Source organism: Camelus bactrianus, chromosome 27 (genome assembly GCF_048773025.1).
Source record: "Camelus bactrianus isolate YW-2024 breed Bactrian camel chromosome 27, ASM4877302v1, whole genome shotgun sequence".
NCBI lineage: Eukaryota > Metazoa > Chordata > Mammalia > Artiodactyla > Camelidae > Camelus > Camelus bactrianus.
In genome coordinates this window covers 23,370,066-23,389,247 of record NC_133565.1, presented here as the reverse complement: position 1 = coordinate 23,389,247, position 19,182 = coordinate 23,370,066, and the positions used below count along the sequence as shown (strand labels likewise).

General features: G+C 41.0%; 1 protein-coding gene across 3 annotated transcripts in view; it reads right to left on the bottom strand.

Annotated features, from left to right (window-relative positions):
• The window catches only part of AGBL1 (AGBL carboxypeptidase 1), a 618,212-nt gene that overhangs the window by 379,102 nt on the left and 219,928 nt on the right, over positions 1–19,182 (bottom strand). For all 3 annotated transcript variants that reach the window (XM_045522553.2, XM_074353945.1, XM_045522552.2), the window contains exon 18: positions 12,495–12,675. In XM_045522553.2, the coding sequence (XP_045378509.2) occupies positions 12,495–12,675 (181 nt within the window). The remainder of the gene's footprint in view (positions 1–12,494; positions 12,676–19,182) is intronic.

The following is a 19,182-nucleotide window of genomic DNA, read 5'->3' as shown; positions in this document are numbered from 1 at the left end:
CAGAGGACTGTGGGAAACTAAGACTCCACTCTTGAGGGGCTTGTGTGCAAACTCACCCACTCCGAGTCCCAGAGCAGAGGCAGCAGCTTGAAAGTGCCTTGGTCATACAAGAAGATTCACTGATTTCCTCTAGGGTGTGTGTAGAAGGACTGGGATCTAGTGGAACTTTCTGTAGGGACAAGAGTGTTCATGCGCGCCATTTTTTGAACTCTCTTTCCATCTAGCTGGCCCAGCGGTGTGGTGAGTACCATTTCTGTCACTCTCCATCAACTTAGCTAACACTGTGCACTCCACAACCCTGGCATTTCCCTGAGGACCCTGCACAATTGATCCACCCACCCAGGCCACCCCCTCTAAAGGGGCTCCCACTCTGGGGACCAGCCCTGCATACCAGCACACCTGCAACAGTCTCAGCCATGCCCCAGAGACCAGGGTGCCCACAAAAGTCACAGCCTGGCCTTGCAGACAGTGGGCGGCTGGGCGCCTGACCTGCCCACCTGTGTGCTTGGTGTCCAACCAAGACAGGAGGGCACACACTACCCACCCAGGGACAGTCCTGGAGCACCTGGCTCTGGTGACCACTTCTATGTCAGGTCACTCTTTCAAGACCAGGAGACATAGTTGACATACCTAACACACTGAAACAAACACAGAGAGTCAGGCAAAGTGAGGAAATACAGCAATACCTTCCAAACGAAACAATAAAACAAAACCTCATAAAAGAACTAAACAAAAAAAAAGATAAGCAATTTACCAGATGAAGAATTTAAAGAAAGAGTCATAAAGATGCACACAAACTCAGGAGAAGAACGGATGAGCTCAGTAAGAACTTCGACAAGGAGTAAGGTAGAAAATATGAAAAAGAACCAATCAGAACTGAAGACTACAAGAACCAAAACGAATAATACACTAAAGGGGATCAACAGCAGACTGGAGGATGCAGAGCGGGTCAGTGACCTGAAAGACAGGGTACTGTAAGTTATCCAACTGGAACAGCAAAAAGAATTTCGAAAAATCAGAATAGTTTATGGAACCTCTGAGGCAACATCAAGCACAATAACATTCACATTAAAGGAATCGCGGAAAGAGAAATGAGAGAAACAGAGACAGAGAGCATATTTTGAAAAATAATGGCTGAAAACATCCCTAACCTGGTGAAGGGGACAGACATCCAAGTTCAGGAAGCACAGAGAGCCCCAAACAAGATGAACCCCGAGAGACGCACACCAAGACACGTTATAATGAAAGTGCCAAACGTTAAAGGCAAAGAAAGCAAGCAGAAAAGAGAAAAACAACTAGTTGCATATAGAAAAGCCCCCAGAAGATAATCAGCTGATTTTCCAGCAGAAACCTTACAGGTCAGAAGGCACTGGCACAATATATTCAAAGTGCTGACAGGAAAAAAACTTAAAACAAGAATACTGCACCTCAGCCAAGTTATCATTCAGAATTGGAGGAGAGAGAGAGTTTCCCAGACAAGCAAAAGCTCAGTTCATCACCACTAAATCAGCCTTATAAGAAGTGTTAAGGGGACTTCTTTAAATGGAAAAGAAAAGGCCAAAACTAGAAAAAACAAAATGAGGAAAGAAAAAAAAAAAAATCTCACTGGTAAAGGCAAACCTATAGTAAAGGTAATGGATCAACTACCTAGAAAGCGAGCAAGAAAATTAAAACACACAGTAGGAAAATCACCTGCCTCTAAAATAATTAGTCAAGCAATACACGAAGTAAAAAGATGTAAAGCATGATGTCAAAAACATAAAACACACTGGAATTTGACACAACATTGTAAAACGATTATAAATCAATAAAAAATGTTATAAATAAGTAAAATAAATAAATAAATAAATAAATAAATAAATAAATAAATAAAAAAAAATTGGGGGAAAAAAATCAAACATTGTGGGGGGAGTAAAAATGTAGGGTCTCGTGGCAACCACAAAGGAAAAATATGTGCACTTTATTGGTGGAATCTAAAAAGCAAAACAAATGAAACAGAAACAGACTCAAAGATAACAGAGAACAAGCAAAGAGGAGAAGGGGTTCTTGGGTGCTGGTGAAGATTAGGGGGACAGACTTTCAGTTATCAAATAAGTAAGTCGCTGGGATGCAATGCACAGCATAGGGAATAAGTCGATGACACTGCAGTAACTTAGCACGGGGACTGACGGTTCTTAGACTCACCATGGTGATCAGTCAGTAACATACGTAAATGTCAAATCACTAATTGCACACCTGCAACTAGTAGAATACTGTAAGTCAACTATTCTTCAATAAAAAAGTTGAAAAATAAAAATATTCCTTCCTTTAGTTTAAAAAAAAAAAGGACACATCAGAGGAACCCTTACTTACAAACTTCTGTATAGTGCTTCACAGTTTCAAAATACTCTGGTATTTGATCCTGATACTAATCAGGTGAGGGTGCAGTGCTTAGGGTTTACTAGCCCCTTAATATGCTGAAGAAACGGGAGTGGAGAGACGATGTAACTTGTCCACAGCCACATGGCTGGAAAGGATACAACTCTGACCTAACCCAGTCTTCTGATCGCCTGGTGGGAATTCTTTGTACTCCATCACCATCCCAGTCATCCCAGATGGGAAAAAAAGAAAACCAGGGAGAAGGCAGGAAAAGTACAAACAGTTTGCTTTGAGAAAGGCAATGAGCTCTTATTATAGTTCTGATAACAAGGGGCCAGGCTCCCCCTCTTCCTTCATAAAAGCAGAGCCTCCCTGAGGGTAAACGGAAAAAGGAAAAACACCCTCAGTATTGGCAGGGGCTGGTCAGGGCTGTGTTTCCTATTTTCCAGATACAGACTTTCCTGTATTTTAGGAAGCCTTGTGACATACATCACTAAACACATGGTAGATATGGTGGGAATTGAGAAATAACACATGTATATTATTCTCAAGGGTTTGCTTTATAAAGACGTTGAAATCTACATTAAAAGAAGGTGTTAGAAGCAGGAATGCTAAAGAGAGCCATCTCTAAGGGGGAGATCAAGAAACGAATGGAGACCCATCTGCCTCCCTCCTGGCCTGCATCCCTGCCCCCATTTCTTCCTCCTATGGGGGAAGGAACAGAGGAAAACTGGAGGGCAGATAGACAGCAGAAGTTTCTCAGCCAATGAGGGAGAAAAGCATTTAACAAAACAAGAGCATTTCCCCCAGAGCCTCAGCTCCAACTTGATCAATGATTCTGCAACATTGAATCATTTTTAATTTAATGCTTCTGGGAAGAGAGGAGGGGAACCCATCAAACACAGGCACAGTTGGCAAGAGCTGGGTATTAGCATTTGGCAGCATTTATTACTGCTGTTTATGATGGCATAAATTAGGTTTATGCTGATATAATTAATAACCCTAAATTTAGGAATAATAAATAGTAATATTTATTCAGAACTGCAATGTCTGAGAAAGGCAAATGGAACAGTCAAGCTCCTGACTCCCTCTCTCCCTGTGCAGGCTCTGGTAGGAATGGGGTGAGCAAGGAAGCCCTTGGGAAAAGGCTCCCAGAACTCTCAACCCAGCACCATGCATCACTGAACACTATGCAAATGACTTAGCAGCAGGACCTTAAGAGTTCCCAGAGCAAATAATTTTCATTTTGATCTCTAAGAACAAGTTCATCAGCAAGATTGAGTGTGTCGAATTCCCCTCTAGGACCAAGACCCTCAAATGTTCCCTTAGTTCATACTATTCCTATGGTGTTTGCACAGAGGTTTGGAGGGCTGCACCAAATGCTACATTCTTCAAGGATCTCTTTATCCCCTTCCAACTCAGAAGGAAAACCACGGATGCCCCACGAAACCTCTGTAGCTCATGATCTGAGTATTACTAGCAGACATGTGCAAGGAAAGAACTTAATGCAGAAAACAGTTATGTTTGCATCTTTTAAAACACTAAAATGTGTCGTTTGTCTTTCATTTTGTAAAGGTATTTTTAAAAATCTGTGAGATTAAAATAGCCCTGTGAATGTTCCCTTGTCGTGTCTAGGAGACTCTCTTAGCATTCAAAATGGACTGAGACTTTCATTTCTCCTTTTTTCCTGTGAGGGCAGGAGGTAAATGGAGAAAATTAGAGTTCCTCCGACCAAATTATCCCTTCTGGATCAGAATAACATTTTCCCCCATTTTCAAATACAAGGAAAGTAGAGCAGAGAGAATGATTAAATACCCTTTGCCCGCCTCGTCCCAGAGCCCCTTAACACAGAGACCAGCAAATAGGGTTCAACCAGACTCACACTGACATTTCCATCCAAAGAGCCAACCTTCTCTCCATGTCCAAAAAAATTAAAAATTTTCTAAAACCAAATAAAGCAAAAATATCTATCCACTGATAAGTCTGTTCCAAAGAGTACAAAAGAGCATAACAATCTAAATTTTAAAAGTATATGATTGCAGGTTTAAGTTCCTTTGTCAGCTCCCAGGACGAGCAGTTGGCTCCTGTGTTAAAGAAACAGATGACTGGTGTAGGCTAAGTTAACTGCGAAGAAATGTGATCTTTGGCGAGCGAACATTCCCCGGGCAGATTCCAGAGCCAGAGCTTTCGATTCCCCTGGCCTTGCTGAAAGGAGAATTTGGAGTTGAAGCTTTGGAATGAGAGTTCAAAGGAAACTATTATTTTCATGTCATGTCATGTCACCATGACCGTCAGCATCCTTTTTACAGACAACACCAACTCACTCAGTCATCTTCCCGAAGGCCACAGAGCGTGTAGAACGTTCTCCTGATAGGCCCTTTAGGTGGGATCGCTTGGGAATCCAGACAGGGGGCACCGTGCCTTTCTGAGTGAGAGCAAGAACAAGAGACCTACGGGGAGGCTGACCATCTGATACCCAGTAACCCTCTGTCTTTACTGGTCTCCCCTGCTTTTTCCTGCTCCTCCTTCTCCCTCCTACAGAGGAGTGTGGTCCACTACCCTGGCTTTCTGGGGAGTACTGCAGAACCCACACTCACAGGCACGCAGAAAATCTGTGCTTCAGAAGCCAAATGTGGATGGTGAGTCTGCGGAGAAGCCAGCCACCCACCTCCGTGATGATCTAGCAGGAGTCTTCACGGCACAAATCTTCCCATCTTGGGAGGATCCACAGGCCCCACACTTATTAAGCCCTAGCCTGCTAGAGACTGCCCAGACATAAAGCCAGGCTCCCTGATGTGTCCTCTGTTGTTCTCCAAAGAATGGAGGTGACTAAATGGAGGAGAAGGATAAGTAATTATCATGCCCTCAGGTTCAAATGGGTAGGATCCACATTTTCCCATCCAACCTAACCTGCAGTAAACACCAATACTTAAGTGCTAATATTTAACTGAATATGTATCCAACCGTTCATTTCTGATGGAGGTAACTCAGAAGTCCTTTAGAGCCCCTGTTCTGGTCTAGAATGACCTATCTGGAGGGCCACACGGTGAGAGAGAGACGTTAGAAAGGTCAGGTGCACTCCGAGTGTGACTCAACAGATATGTACTAGGCACTTGCTACCTCCCAAGTTCTAGGCTAAAACACTCAAAAGGAGAGTCACCAGATGACTGTCCAGAAATTACAAAAAATTAAAATTAAAATCATATTTTCACCCTGTCACATTGACAAAGAATAAAAAGATTGACAACGTTCAGTGTTAACAAGGTAAAAAGGGCAACCAGGAGGAACACATATCTGAGTGTCTTCTATGCTATGCTATGTGGCAAATATAAAATACGCATAACGTTTGCCTCAACAGACTACTTTTAGGAATGTATCTAAAGGAAATGACTGGAGAAATTTCAGCAAGAAGCTAACAAGAGTGCTCATCTGTCTGTTGTTTATAATGGAGAATTGTTTAATTATGGCCCATCGATACTATGAGATTGCTACTTTAAAAAACTAATCATGCCATGTGTATTCTTTGTCATAGGAAGACGCTGTTAGTTTATAAACTATACTACAAAATATATTGCCTTATGGAGCTTAAAATAGGCATGGATATGGAAATATATTTAAAGAAACAGCTGATACACCTGAAGCTGTGGCTTTACACACAAATGCTTAATGAGTCTACTTCGACTTGCTAATAATGTTTATCTGTGGGCAGCCTGATTCAGGGAGGTCCTCCATGTTACAGAATTCTATGAGCACTATGTAATTATCACAGTTTATAAATGTGAGCAATGCCCCTCGGAGTAATGCAATGCAGTAGCCCCGAATCGGGTGCTTTTTAATTTATTCTTTAAGCTTTTCTCTCTGCACTGGGATTTTCTACATTTTTTTTTTCCATTGGAAACAATAAAACCATTTTATTTTTTTGAAAACAAAGAAGTCATATATACACAGTAATAAGCCCGATGCGAGTGTGTGTTGGATACTCGGTCAACAGACGCTTTGTGTTTGTTTTTCACCAGTTGTCTCTGAGTGCTCGGCCCACACGTCGAGCCTCTGCTCTGTCACACTGCAGCTAAAACTCTGCAAATCACGATGCTCAGAGTCCCTTGCCATTTGGCTTGCTGCTGGTTCAGCCAACAGGGGGCACTAGAGGGAGCTAGCCAGGCAGGAGGAGGAAGAAAGGACACCCCCTCTGTTTCCCCGGTCTAGGGAATGAGACTAGAGCAGCAGCGGGTGGTTGGCACAATCCCAGCATCGCTGCACCCTCTCACAGGCGCCAGCAGCAGGTGGGATGCGTCCCCTCGCCGTTCGGATACCCTACGCCGCTTGGCCCACTGAAGCCCTTGTCAAGCCAGACTCCCTTCTCAGAGGTCCAAACATCCGCATCACGGAGCCTCTCAGCCCCTGGGTTCTCGTAACTCCACCTCTTCCCTTGGCTTCCCCTTCCTTGCAGGCAGTGCCTGCCTCTGCCGATATTAATCTCTCGGTTTCTTCTGCATCCCCTTTTTGAACTTCCAGACTTCTACCACCTGTGTGAATCAAGTCTCATCTTTTGAAAGCCCCATTATCTTGACTGTATCATTTATCACTGTTATGGTTAGAAAACAATAAAGCAATTTTTTTTTAACGTCCTAATTTTACTGACCATGGCTGTTAAAACATATTAACCATTGTACTTAATATTCACTGTTCCCTTAGGGATTTCTCTAAGTCTGACTGCCACTTATCCCCCTCACCAATTGGAGGCATAGACATTTCCTTTCCATCTCAATAGCACCACTGAAACAAGACGGAAAGGCTTATTAACATTTCGCTAAGCATAAATGATATAACAGTTGATGACTACTCACAAAAAAAATGTAAAACTGATCATTGGTATGGCTGTTCTCATTCTCACGTGGCCCCTTGAGGGACTGTCTCTTCTGGCCTCCTCCATATAACCTAGGGGGACCCTCTGGTTAGACCAGAGTTTCTCCAAATCCAAGCTCAGGACAATTAACTCTTCCCACTAAAGGTCCATTTTTCAGATATCTTTTCTTGTTCCAGGATCTGCTCCTTTCCAGAAAGACTGACAATGGGGATAACCAATCCATTCGGTGACTACGCTGCTCTCCACCCACAGGGACGTCTGTGTGACCAGTAGCACCATGTATCATAACATGAATAGCAAGTGTGCTCACTGCCACGATCTAAAGATCCAGCAGCACAAGCCCCTGAGTTACCTGTATGATTGAATGGAGGAGGGGAGGCAGCCTGAAAAACATCTAATGTTGAATTAGATGTTGAACTAGTCGGCTGTTGGGAGCTCAGAGAGCATCTAAAACTTTTACCATTTTTTTCAAATGTAACTGATCTGTGAAATCCGAAACTCTGAGAGTCACTGCTCCACGTTATTATTTGAAGAGATTTGAAAAAAGTTAGCGCTGAGGTCGCATCAGAGGGAAGCCCTGGACATATTAAAACAGGAGGGAAGGTGAAGTGAGCCCAATAGGGATCATTGTAAGCGCTTGGCGATCCTGAATAGTTACTTGAGTAAAAATGTACTGTGGAATGGGAGCCCCGTGACCGAAACTATTCAAAGTCAGCTGGGTGCTGTTTACAGCCAAAAGTTGGCAGCAACAGGAAGGACGTGTCTTCTCCAATGGAGAAAGCTGGCAGGAAACGGCAGAGTGTCGAGGCCCAAGCCACGGTGGGAATTCAAATTCCATGAAGGAAGAAGGAGGAGGAGCTAATTCATGCATCCTGGGCCAAAACTGCCGAGGGCTGGGAAGGTATGGCTTGGTCCATCCCAGACACACTGGATGTGAAGGTCCAGGTCAACAAGACTGACCTCAGAGACCATCTGCTGATGGGGCTGAGGCTTTGCTTGTATCTCCATCCAAGTTTGGGAAGAGCTGATAGGCTGAAATGAACATGGGGTCCGGAGGTAGACAGACCGGGTCCAAATCTCAGCTCCGTCACAAGCTAGCTATACAACCCTGGGCATGGGTGTGTGTGTGGGTGTGAGAGAGAGAGTGTTTTAATTATCTAGACACTTGTTCATGCCATTTCTGCCTTGAACTAGGCTATGTGACCTTGAGTAACTCATGTTACCTCTTTAGTCTCGATTTTCTTATTTGAAGGACTGGGACTAAATAATACACAAGAACTCTCCCAGCTAGAACATTTTAAGGTTCTTTTATTCTAATGTCCTTAAATCTCCATAGGCAAGTAATGTAGGATGGACAGAAGTTCTAGTCCTGGCTCTGTAACACCAGCTGTTTAAATTTCACCCAAGAGTTCCTCTCCGTACAGATACTAGTGCTTTTGTATCTAGAAATTACGCAGAAGATATACTTTGGTTGGGCCATAGTTACTAGATAAGAAAATACATGTAAAAAGCCAAGGTTCTTTCCTGGCCCATAAAAGGTACTAAATATTTTTTACATAAAGTCTGTGAGTGTTCCTATGGTAGTAAAATAAAGCCTTCACAACACACTGAGTAAAAGACTATCGATACTAAATTTAAAGGGTCCCGGATAGTTAAAACTGTCAAGATTTTTATCTGAGTTTTATAGTTTCATTTGTTTCCCCCAGAACATTCAGCTATTACTTCTTAATACTTTGGCGTGTTTACTCCTAGTATGCCCTTTGATCTTGTTGTTTACTTCTGTTCCGCAATGGCCTTGGAAGACAGCAGTCAAGTTTATAGAGTTGTGTATCTACTAAGAATAAATATACTCTGATTCTGCTGGGAATAAAATGTTGGCCTCTGCATTGCTTTTGTAAAAATTATTTTGTCACTGCCATCCTCCCAACAACCAAAGCCCCAAAATTGGGAATCGTGCTCCATTTCCTCTCTCTCTCACTTACAGGTCATATAGCGCTTTTAAGCAGTTCTGGAATCGCCTGCCTTCTCCCCACTCCACACTCTAATCAAGCCACCATTGTCATTTCTGCTCTCACCCAGCTGGTTGTCTCCTTGTTCTTGTATCCCATGTTGGAAAGAATTATGAGTCAAGGGAACACTGCATCAGTCCTCCTGGATTACTTACAAATCAGCCCAGTTCCATAAAACCTACCAAGCCAACAAGTTGGTAGATTATTTCTTTTGGAAACCATCTTTGTATTTTGTTTTCCTGTTACAGACGTATGTTGCTAAGAGATCTTTGGCTTGGCAAGACCCAGTATATTTTTACTGAAAATCCTGGCTTTGTCTCCCTGACCACTGCTATCAAAACCTCCCAGCCAACCTCAGAGGCTCCATTACCATCACTGCACAAAGAAGCTACCCCACCTTTACACAGTTTTGCAAACTCCATGGGGGGCCCATGATTTTTTATGAAGGAAAAGCACAGTGTAGTAGGTTAAGTGCCAAGTTCAGGTTTCAGCTCTCTAATCTTTAGGCAAAGCTTGCCTCTTTGCTGGTCAGACCACACACAGGGCAGTCCTGTTGACTTGAAGAAGCCTATTAACAGGAACGTGTCCAAAGAAAATCAATGAGCATCAAAAACAGTACCACACAAGCAATGTTTAGGTGAACTGCGTCAGACTCGGAGAGGGCTTCACATGGGGGAGTTAAGGCAAGTAAAACGTTGGGATTGGGTCTTATCCTCACTGTTACACATTTTAGGCAAAATGTGTAAAATTCACAAGGCAAGGATCAAAACACAGAAAAACACATCCACTTAATTATACACTATGGAATGGGGCTGGCCTGAGGTGGAAGGTCAAGGGAGAGTTCAAGTGCAAGTTAGATAAGCCATATGTTAGGTATGCTCTAAGAAGGGCTCATGAGCTGAGACTTCTAAGCCCTCTTATTGTGAGATGTTACGATTCCGCGGCAGTCTCGAGTCCTTTGGTAATGATGTGCTGTGACCTGGGGATTTTCCTTTCGGAAGAATGATGCTATGATTTCCAAATCCCTTTCAGCCAGAATTGTTTGGGTGAGCCAAGTAACCTACCAAGTGCCGTGGGCTCCATGATGAACGATGCTATATAAATAAAAAGGGTAATTTAGTCATAATAAATAACGGTAATGATGATGAATGGCAGTGTCACAGAGAAGAAGCTGGCCTGACATTAGGGAGCCCAAAGCAACCAGCTGTGAGCTAGAAATAATGTGTGTGCAGGCCAGGAGGATGTTCAGGGACCGAGACCACATTAACCTTTCAACCAAAGACCTGGATCAGCCTCTGATTCAGAGGTGCGAGCCTCTGAGATGGAAGAAACTACAGTATTTATCCCAGAGCTTGAATATTACCTTGGGCTTATAAGACCTTTACCCAGACAGGTCAACAGGGAGCTTCCTCTTCCAACAGGAGAGAAAACGGAGTAGGTCAGGGAAAGAGCCAGAATTCCAAACTAGAGTTATGACTCTGAACCCAGTGTTCTTTCCATTCTCTACCAGACTCCAGACAATTCAGTGGAATGTGTAACTCCAGAAAAGAGCCAACTTGGATGAGAAAATGTTGAAACGGGATCGTGTCCATCAAGATGGCTTGCATAGCTGTTTTCCATTCATTTAAGGCTAAGTAAGCTTGCTAGTAAAATCCTCAGCTCCTCAAACAGGGAGGGGTCATTCACAGATGCCCAGGAGCTGATCTCCAGAACCAAAGGAATGTGTGGTAGGGGGCCAGCTGAGTTCTGTTGGACCAGGAAAGAACACTGCTTTAGGGCTTCGTTCAACTTGAGATCTAAGAAGACTGATTGCTGCCAGAGGCCTGATTGATGTCATCTGCTGAAGGACTTGGCCTCCCACTCCACATATGAGCTTGAAGACCAACCAGTCACCATATGCAAAGAGCAAGGACCCAGCTCTCTGCCTACCCAAAACTTCCACCCAAAAAACCAAAAAACAAAGGAAGTCTGGGAGCTACAAAGCCAGGACTCTTGTAAGGAACACACCAATGCCTTCCTTACCTACTTATCTTCTTTTCCATTTTTTATCTATTAAAATTTTATTTTTACAGTCTTTAGCTTTGACTTGCTTGCATTTTGACATAACTTAAAATATTTCATCATTTGGAATTTGTTCTGATCTTCTTCCTATGTTTTATCATCTTTATATCTTTAACCTTTTAAACTTACCAGTATTTTTTTGAGCTTATCCTTTGAAGCTAATCTATTCTCAGCCATTTAACATTTATTTAGTATTTTTTCCTGAAAAAAAATTACTATTTTGTATTTCTTAAAACATTTCCTTATTTACTTTAAGTCATTTTAACTTTATCTCTGAAATATTTGTTTTCTTTTTTTATTTCTTTATGATTCTCATTTTATCTCTTCTGTTTCACCTTTTCAATATTGCTCTACTTTCTCAGGTTTCTAAATGTGTGCTTTTGCCTCGTTAATACTAATACTTTAAATTGTAACTTCTTTTTCATTTTTAGCTTTTGAAATTAGTGTTCCTTTCAATTTTTCTGTTTATCTTGTATTCTGTTTTTTTTCCATTGGATACCAATGTCCAATCCTATAGTAAAAAGAATCATTTATTACCATCAGAAGGGGCTTTAGTCCTTTCCCACAGTTTGAGGCGGGTATTTGTGAACGTTAACCCTGACCCCCACTGGGAGGTAGGTCAGAAGCACTACCCTAGCCTTCTCTTGTTTGGCCAACCATTTTTTCAATCATTCCATTTTTAGTCATTCCACAGCCATTTTTTCAACCATTTGAGCCATTCCATTTAGATAAAGTGACACTCGTATTATAGCTGTAACCGAAACTCAGTAAAATGCAACTGAGAATAAAGATTTATCTGCCATAAATATAAGTAAGCAAATAAAAGCATTGATCTTCACTTCAAGGAAATCTCAGTTTGAGCCTTGACTTTGCCACTAATTCTCCAAGTAACTTGGGGGAGTCTTTTGATTATCATGGACACCAGTTCCCTCCTTTTTAAAAGGAGAGTGTTAGATTAGATTATTTCTAAAGAGTCCTCTGTTATTAATTACCTGTGAGTCTTTCTATTCAAAGTCTCATAAGACTGACATCAGTATGAACGGAGAAGACGTTGTTATTTGTACCAGGTACCAGAACCCAAGAGAATTTATTCCTGCCAGAGTACCAAGACCTCTCCAATCAAACCCTCTGGGCAAAACAACGATGTGCTACGATGGTAACATAAATGCAGGCTAGGTTGGGCCAAGTGCCAGACATACTTGCCATTGATGACACCATCTGGATTGAGCATGGGGATGATCTTGAAAATGAAGTTTTCCCTCAAGAGCCTAGCCACAGGGTCACTGCTGACCAGGAACTCCAAGGTCCCCTTCATCACCCAGCTGGCATTGCTCTCTCCTGGGTGAACTCGAGCAGTGAGCACCTGGTACGGGCGCTGCCCTGCAGAGAAAGAGACACAAGAAAATTAAGCCTAAATACACTTTCCATGTCCATCAAAATAATCTCCAGGAAGCCAGAATTACACCTGACTGGCAGGAAGTCTGAAATTGGTTGACTGTTTCTAATACATATCTAATGTGCATTTATCCATTTTCCATCTGCCTCTATGGTTTGCAAGCCTCAAGAGAGTATAAAGTTAAAGCTCAAGCCTGTTATCAAAAGCATAAGCACTTAGTGGCATAAAAAGAAGCCAAGAATCAGATATTAGCAAGGCCACCAAGGAGGCAATTTACTCTTCAGAGTCCAATAGCATGATGGTGGATGTCCCAGATCTAAGGCTGAATCTTATCTTTGTCATTTACCAGTCGTAAGATCTCAGCCAAATGACTTAATTTCTCCAAGGCTGCTTTCTCATCTGTAAAATGAGGACAATGATTCTGACCTTGCATGGTTGTTATAAAAAACAAAAGGACATAATTATAAAGCACTTGGCATATTGCTTTCCATTCAGTATGTATGTGTTATTTCCCTCCCTTCTCAATTATAAAGTCCATGGTTAGGATGGTCCCTCTCATTTCCCAGTAAAAATAGGAGTCAAGTGCAGAAACTGTATTGGGGACTTTGTGACGGACTTTATGACACTGAACCCAATCCTGGGGAGATTTCACACAAAAGGGAGGCACTAGGAAGCTCATTCTCAGTCTTGCAATACTTCCTTCCCTTTGCAAAAGAAATCAGGAAAACACTCTCTGCCAATCTCAGGGAGTGTATTGACATGAACAGATTTATCAAGAATTCATTCATGAAAGACTTATTCTTTCTTTGCTGATAGAAGACACATGAAGCATCGTAGTGTTACGACCTATTCTGGGACCTCTTCTGGGCTCTGGTGGAAAATGTCTTTTGGTTGATTAGTGATGTCTATCCCTATACACTTGGGAATAAGGAGGGAACACGTGGTATCACACAAGCAATTCCCCAAGTCTGCTCTAACCCCTCGTTCCATTCTGTGTGGGTTTTTGACTCTCTTTTGCTTCTGTATCCTCAATTCCTTATTGCTGCGAAACCCACTCTACTGACGAGAACTAAACATTTGCAAACTAGAAATACCTTAGCCACTAAGCAGCCTAAGAGTTACACTAGTCATTTTGTTCCCAGTCATTCAAATCACTATGAGTTAAATACAGCTTTTCTTCTCTTAAACAGTACTCTTTCTGATGGAATAAACTGTGCCCCTAATTCTATACAAAGAAAGACAAAACTGAATTACTCTCAATAACAGTTAAAGAACAAGTAAGAAAATACAGAGAAATTTTTAATTACCAAATTATATTACTGTTATCATCAATTAAAACAAAACAAACCCTTATCTGTCAACAGCCAATGGGATGTAGGTTTAAGGGGCATATATCCATTCATTTTTACTCACTATGTGAGAGCAGGTTACTTTATATATATATATACTTTATATATATATATATATATATATGTGTGTGTGTGTGTGTAGATCTTTATATGTTGGGAACAATATTCAGCTATGTTTTTTCTTAAGCAGGTGTCTTGAACATATTCTAGGAACAGCAGGAGGCACTGGGTAGAAAAAAAGTTGAATCTATTACAGTCCTTATTCTGTAAGAGGCCAAAGCATTTGTCAGTAGTGACAAACACACAAGCAAATAATGACAAGTGAGCTAGTGTAGGTGTATATAAAGCACCAAAAATACATCCAATGGAGAGAGGGAAGGACATTTCCAGAAATGTGATGCTATTTAGACTGGGCCCTACAGAATAAGTGTCATCTAACTAGAGAGAGAAGGTGAGAAAGGGTCTTCTAGGCAAAGAACACACAAAGAACACAGAGGAATAAAAACTGGCACATTCAAGAATAAAGAAAAACGATGAATGGCAGAAGCACAGGACAGGAGGTGGTAGCTCATGAATTTAGGAAAGTAGGCTGGTGTCAAACTGGGAAGATCCCTACTTATACTTTGTTTAAGGATTTGGATTTCATTCTGTAGATCAGAGGTTCTCAACCACGTAGTCAGTATCTCACTGGTATGCTACGATCTGTGAGGAGATCTATGGCAGAATCACTGGTTACTAATAAAAGTGTAAATGTTTACTTGTTATACATACATATGTGTATATATATAACATATTTATAGTGTATATTTTATAAACATTATATATATATACATACATAGACATATACACACATATATACCTACACATATTACATAAAATGATGGTTTCCTGCCCAGTAGCCTTTCTCCCTTTCTTTCCTACTACCAGATCCCTGATTTGGCAGGGGGTGGGGGAATGCCTAGATGAAAACACCCAGTGTTGTGGATCATCTTGTAGGCAGACGTGGCCATGTGACAGAGCTGTGGCCAATGAGATATAAATGGTAGCAGGGGATAAGTTTTTCTGGAAAACTGAGTAAAGAGCACAGTTTCACCTGGCAAATGCCTTATTGGTGTTTGTTTCTTATCCTTCCCCTTCTCTTCTTCGTTCCTTGAACACAGGTATGATCCTTTCAGGTGAGAAAGCCAACTTGAGACTCAACGTCGCATGATAGGATGGTAGAAAGAGTCTGGGTTCTTGAAAAATTCCTGAAGTGGCTACCCTGCATCTTCACTAGCTTCTTCAGTGTTTCTGGATATTTGAGCCCAATAAATCACTAATTGGCTAGGTAAATGTAATCATATTTCTGCTACATCTCATTAAACTCTAGTCTGACTTACATGAATATAAGATCAGGTTTAAAGTCAATCTTATAATTTTATCCAGAACAGCACGCATCCAAGAGTGCTTTCTGGACTGGGGAGAAAAGAGTGAGAAAGTTGTAATGAAAATATTTTTTTATGTGTGTCCCAGAGAAAATAGTTAAGAAATAGAGAGCAAATGATGGCTTTTCAATAGGAGAAAGGCATGCCAAAGACTGTGCTTCAAAAAATAACTCTGACATTGTAGATAATACATTTGCTTATTCAGAGACAGAATAGCCTAGTGGAGTAGAGAACAACTCTTAGAGCCGTATTTCCAAAGTTCAAATTCCAGCCCCACCATTTCCTATCTGAGATGAATGATGTAAGTTTCTAAAGAAATTGAGTATTGGATTGGGTGTTCTGCATGTAAAACTAATGATTTGCTAACTGGAACTCACTAAATAAGCATCTTGGGCAGGACAGTGGGGGAGATACACAGTCAGCTAGCTGAGCACAGTTGAAGTTAGCTGAAGGTCAACTTTCCCACTATATCATTTGCTCACAATCACTTTTCACTCCTTCCAAAGCAAGCTGTATTGGCACACCAATAAAAACCTTCTGAGAAATAAAGAGGCTTGATGAATTTGTACCCAATCAGCTGCCTATTTTCAGTCCTATAATTCCATATCACTCTCTTTGTGGTTTTTGAACTGTGTTCATTTACAGCATATTGAACAACAACAGTAAATGCTCCCAGCCCAGCAAGAAGACATTTTTAAAAAAAATAGCTTAAGCTCTTGTAAATTTTCAACACCAACTGAACATTCTCATTGTCTGGGCCAGTTGAGTCCCATTGCCTGATACTCAGTATAATGCTGTGCATTAGTCAATAAGCCAAATGCAGCCCTTGCAAAGAAATGTCAATGATATGCTTCTTCCCTATGGAGAGTCAGGTTGATAATCTGCTGTATTGTTAATTCACCACGAGACCTAGCAGGCTGTTCTGAGCTTCCTGAAGAAGCAATAGGGAAAACCTTGTTCTCACGAAGACATAAGCATAAGCAGCATTTTAGCCCTTGCTAGTTGATTTTTCCTCTCTTCCTCTCTGTGATTGAAGGCAATTTTGCAGTCGTCTTGGTGAGTTAAACTTATGGGACCATTCAGCTGCAGCAGCAAATGGTGCTCCAGAGAACCCATGATAGAGCACAGCTGGATGTAGCATGCAATGCCCATACTATGTGTTTTTTTTTATCATTGACAGTTTAAATTTTAATAACTCATCTCATCTCTGTTTAGGGTAGGGCCAAGAGTGTCAGGTATCTGCCTTTTTCTTTACTCTGCAATTTATAAAATCTATTCTGGAGGCCATCAAAATCTATGGAGGAGTCATGGTTGGCAATTTTCTAATTCGTAAAGCTACATATTGAATATATGTCAGTGGTAATGACATCTGTTAGAAACAAGTAGGGGGTTGTATCATGCCTGAGAGATATCAGACTCAAGGCCAGTGAAAAACTGAGTGAGAACTGAAGACATGTGATGATACACATGTGCACCCAACTATATAAACATCCATTCATTTATTACCTCTTTCTTTCTTTCAGCAATATATATTGGGCTCCTACTGATGCTCTGTAAGGTTCTGGAGATTCTAAAAGAAGTCATGATTTTTGTAGCCAGGGAACTAATAATAGTCTGGTGAGAAGGACAAGCACACAGATAATTATGATCCAATGTGATCAGGGACATTTGTCAAGACATTTCCAAAGCACAGTGGAAATACTCATTGTGACATTATTGACAGTAATGCGAGTAACTAGAAATGACTTGAATGTGCATCCACAGGAAATTAGTTAAGGAAATGATTCATAAAACAGAATACTATGCAATCATTAACAATGGCACATAGATTTCTTTCTGGTGACACTGGAAGATATCTGCTCCATAATGATGAGTGAAAAAAAATGTAGGAAAGAAGGTTGTATCATAATGGATGCCATTCGTGTGTAATTGCAGATACTCAAAGCTGTCTATACACAGAGACACATCTGTGAGGGGAGGCCATCTGGGTAAATTTCATGTCCTTTTTATCCCAATCTAGAATGTTCGTCTCTTCAGAAAATCATAATCATATGTCAATTTTCATAAAGGGAAAATATGCTCCAATAGTAGTCAACCACAAAAGAGAAAGAGAAAATAAATGAATGTTCACAGAAGAGGTGACATTGGCTCTGGTTCGTCCAGTTTGAGTGAGAGTTTGCCAGATGAAGAAGAGAAAGGAGGGAGGTGATGGAAAGGGGCTAAGTAGGCGTCTTTGCAAAATAATGAGGTCACAGAGCACAAGTGTGTGAAGAAGAAGGATGTGAATTTATGTGCCTGAAGCACTAGCTATATGGTGGGAAGAAGCAGGGAGATGCTATGAAGCTAAGTCTGTGCCTGTTTCTCTTACACAGACCTTTTAGCCCACGCTAAGCAGTTTGGAAACAATCCTAGAAGCTGCGGAAGGAAGCACCATGGAAGATCCTTCTGCAAGGGTGTGATCAGATGGGAGTTCTTGCTGGAGCTGAAGACCGTAGGAGAAATGGCCAAAAGAGCAGGCTGTGATTTCAAGGTCAAGGTCAAGGTCAAGACTTGCTGAGTGAAGGAAGTCAGACAGAGAAAGAAAAATACCATATGTTATCACTTATAAGTGGAGTCTAAAAAAATGACATGAATAAACTTACTTACAAAACAGAAAGAGACTCACAGACATAGAAACCAAACTTATGGTTACCAGCGGGGAAAGGGGAAGGGAGGGATAAATTGGGAGTCCAGGATTGGCTGATGCAAACTACTATGTACAGAATAGATAAATAACAAGGTCCTACTGTACAGCACAGGGAACTATATTCAATTGCTGGTAGTAACCTGTAATGAAAAAGAATATATATACATATATATATACACACACATATATGTGTGTGTGTGTGTGTGTGTGTGTATGACTGATTCACTACACTACACATTCAGAAACTAATACAACATTGTAAATCAACTACATTTCAACTTAAAAAAAAGTTTAATGTTGAAAAAAAAAAAAGTCAAGTCAGCCAACTAGACCTTAACACTGAAAGAGAATGGATAAAAATGACCAAACTGAAGGGCAAGAGGTTGAGGAAAGAGACCAGGAAACAGAAATGGAAAAGAAAATGCCAGTGAAAGAAGATTCTGAGAAAGAGAAAATTTGCAAAGAGGTGTGGTGGGAACAATTTTATCCATTATATAATACACATCATATTAATGTTTCCCATCAAAAGTAGCACGCTATGAACGTTTTCTGCACTGTGTGTTTTTCATTTACTAATACATTTTGGAGGTCTTTCCACATCGATATATAAAGATTCTTGCATCTCTCTTTTTTAATTAGCTGTATTTATGGTATAATTCACACACGCAATAAATTTAACCAATTTTAATTTTACACTTTAGTGAATTTTGACAAATGCTGTAAAACCACTACAATCATGCTATAGAATATTATTATCACAGAAATCCCCCTCCTTCACCTTTGCAGGCAATCATCTCACCACACCACAACTCTCTGCCAACCACAAATCTACTTTTCGTCTCTAAAGGGTTGTCTTCTCTGGAATGTCATAATAATTGATTCATACAGCATGTCTTTCTGCCTGGCTTCTTTCTCTTAGCATAATGCTTTTGAGAGTCATCCATGTTGTTGCCTATAGCAATAATTTGTTCCTTTTAGCCGCTGACGTATATTCCAGTGTACCACACAGCAATGGATACGCCACAATTTGCT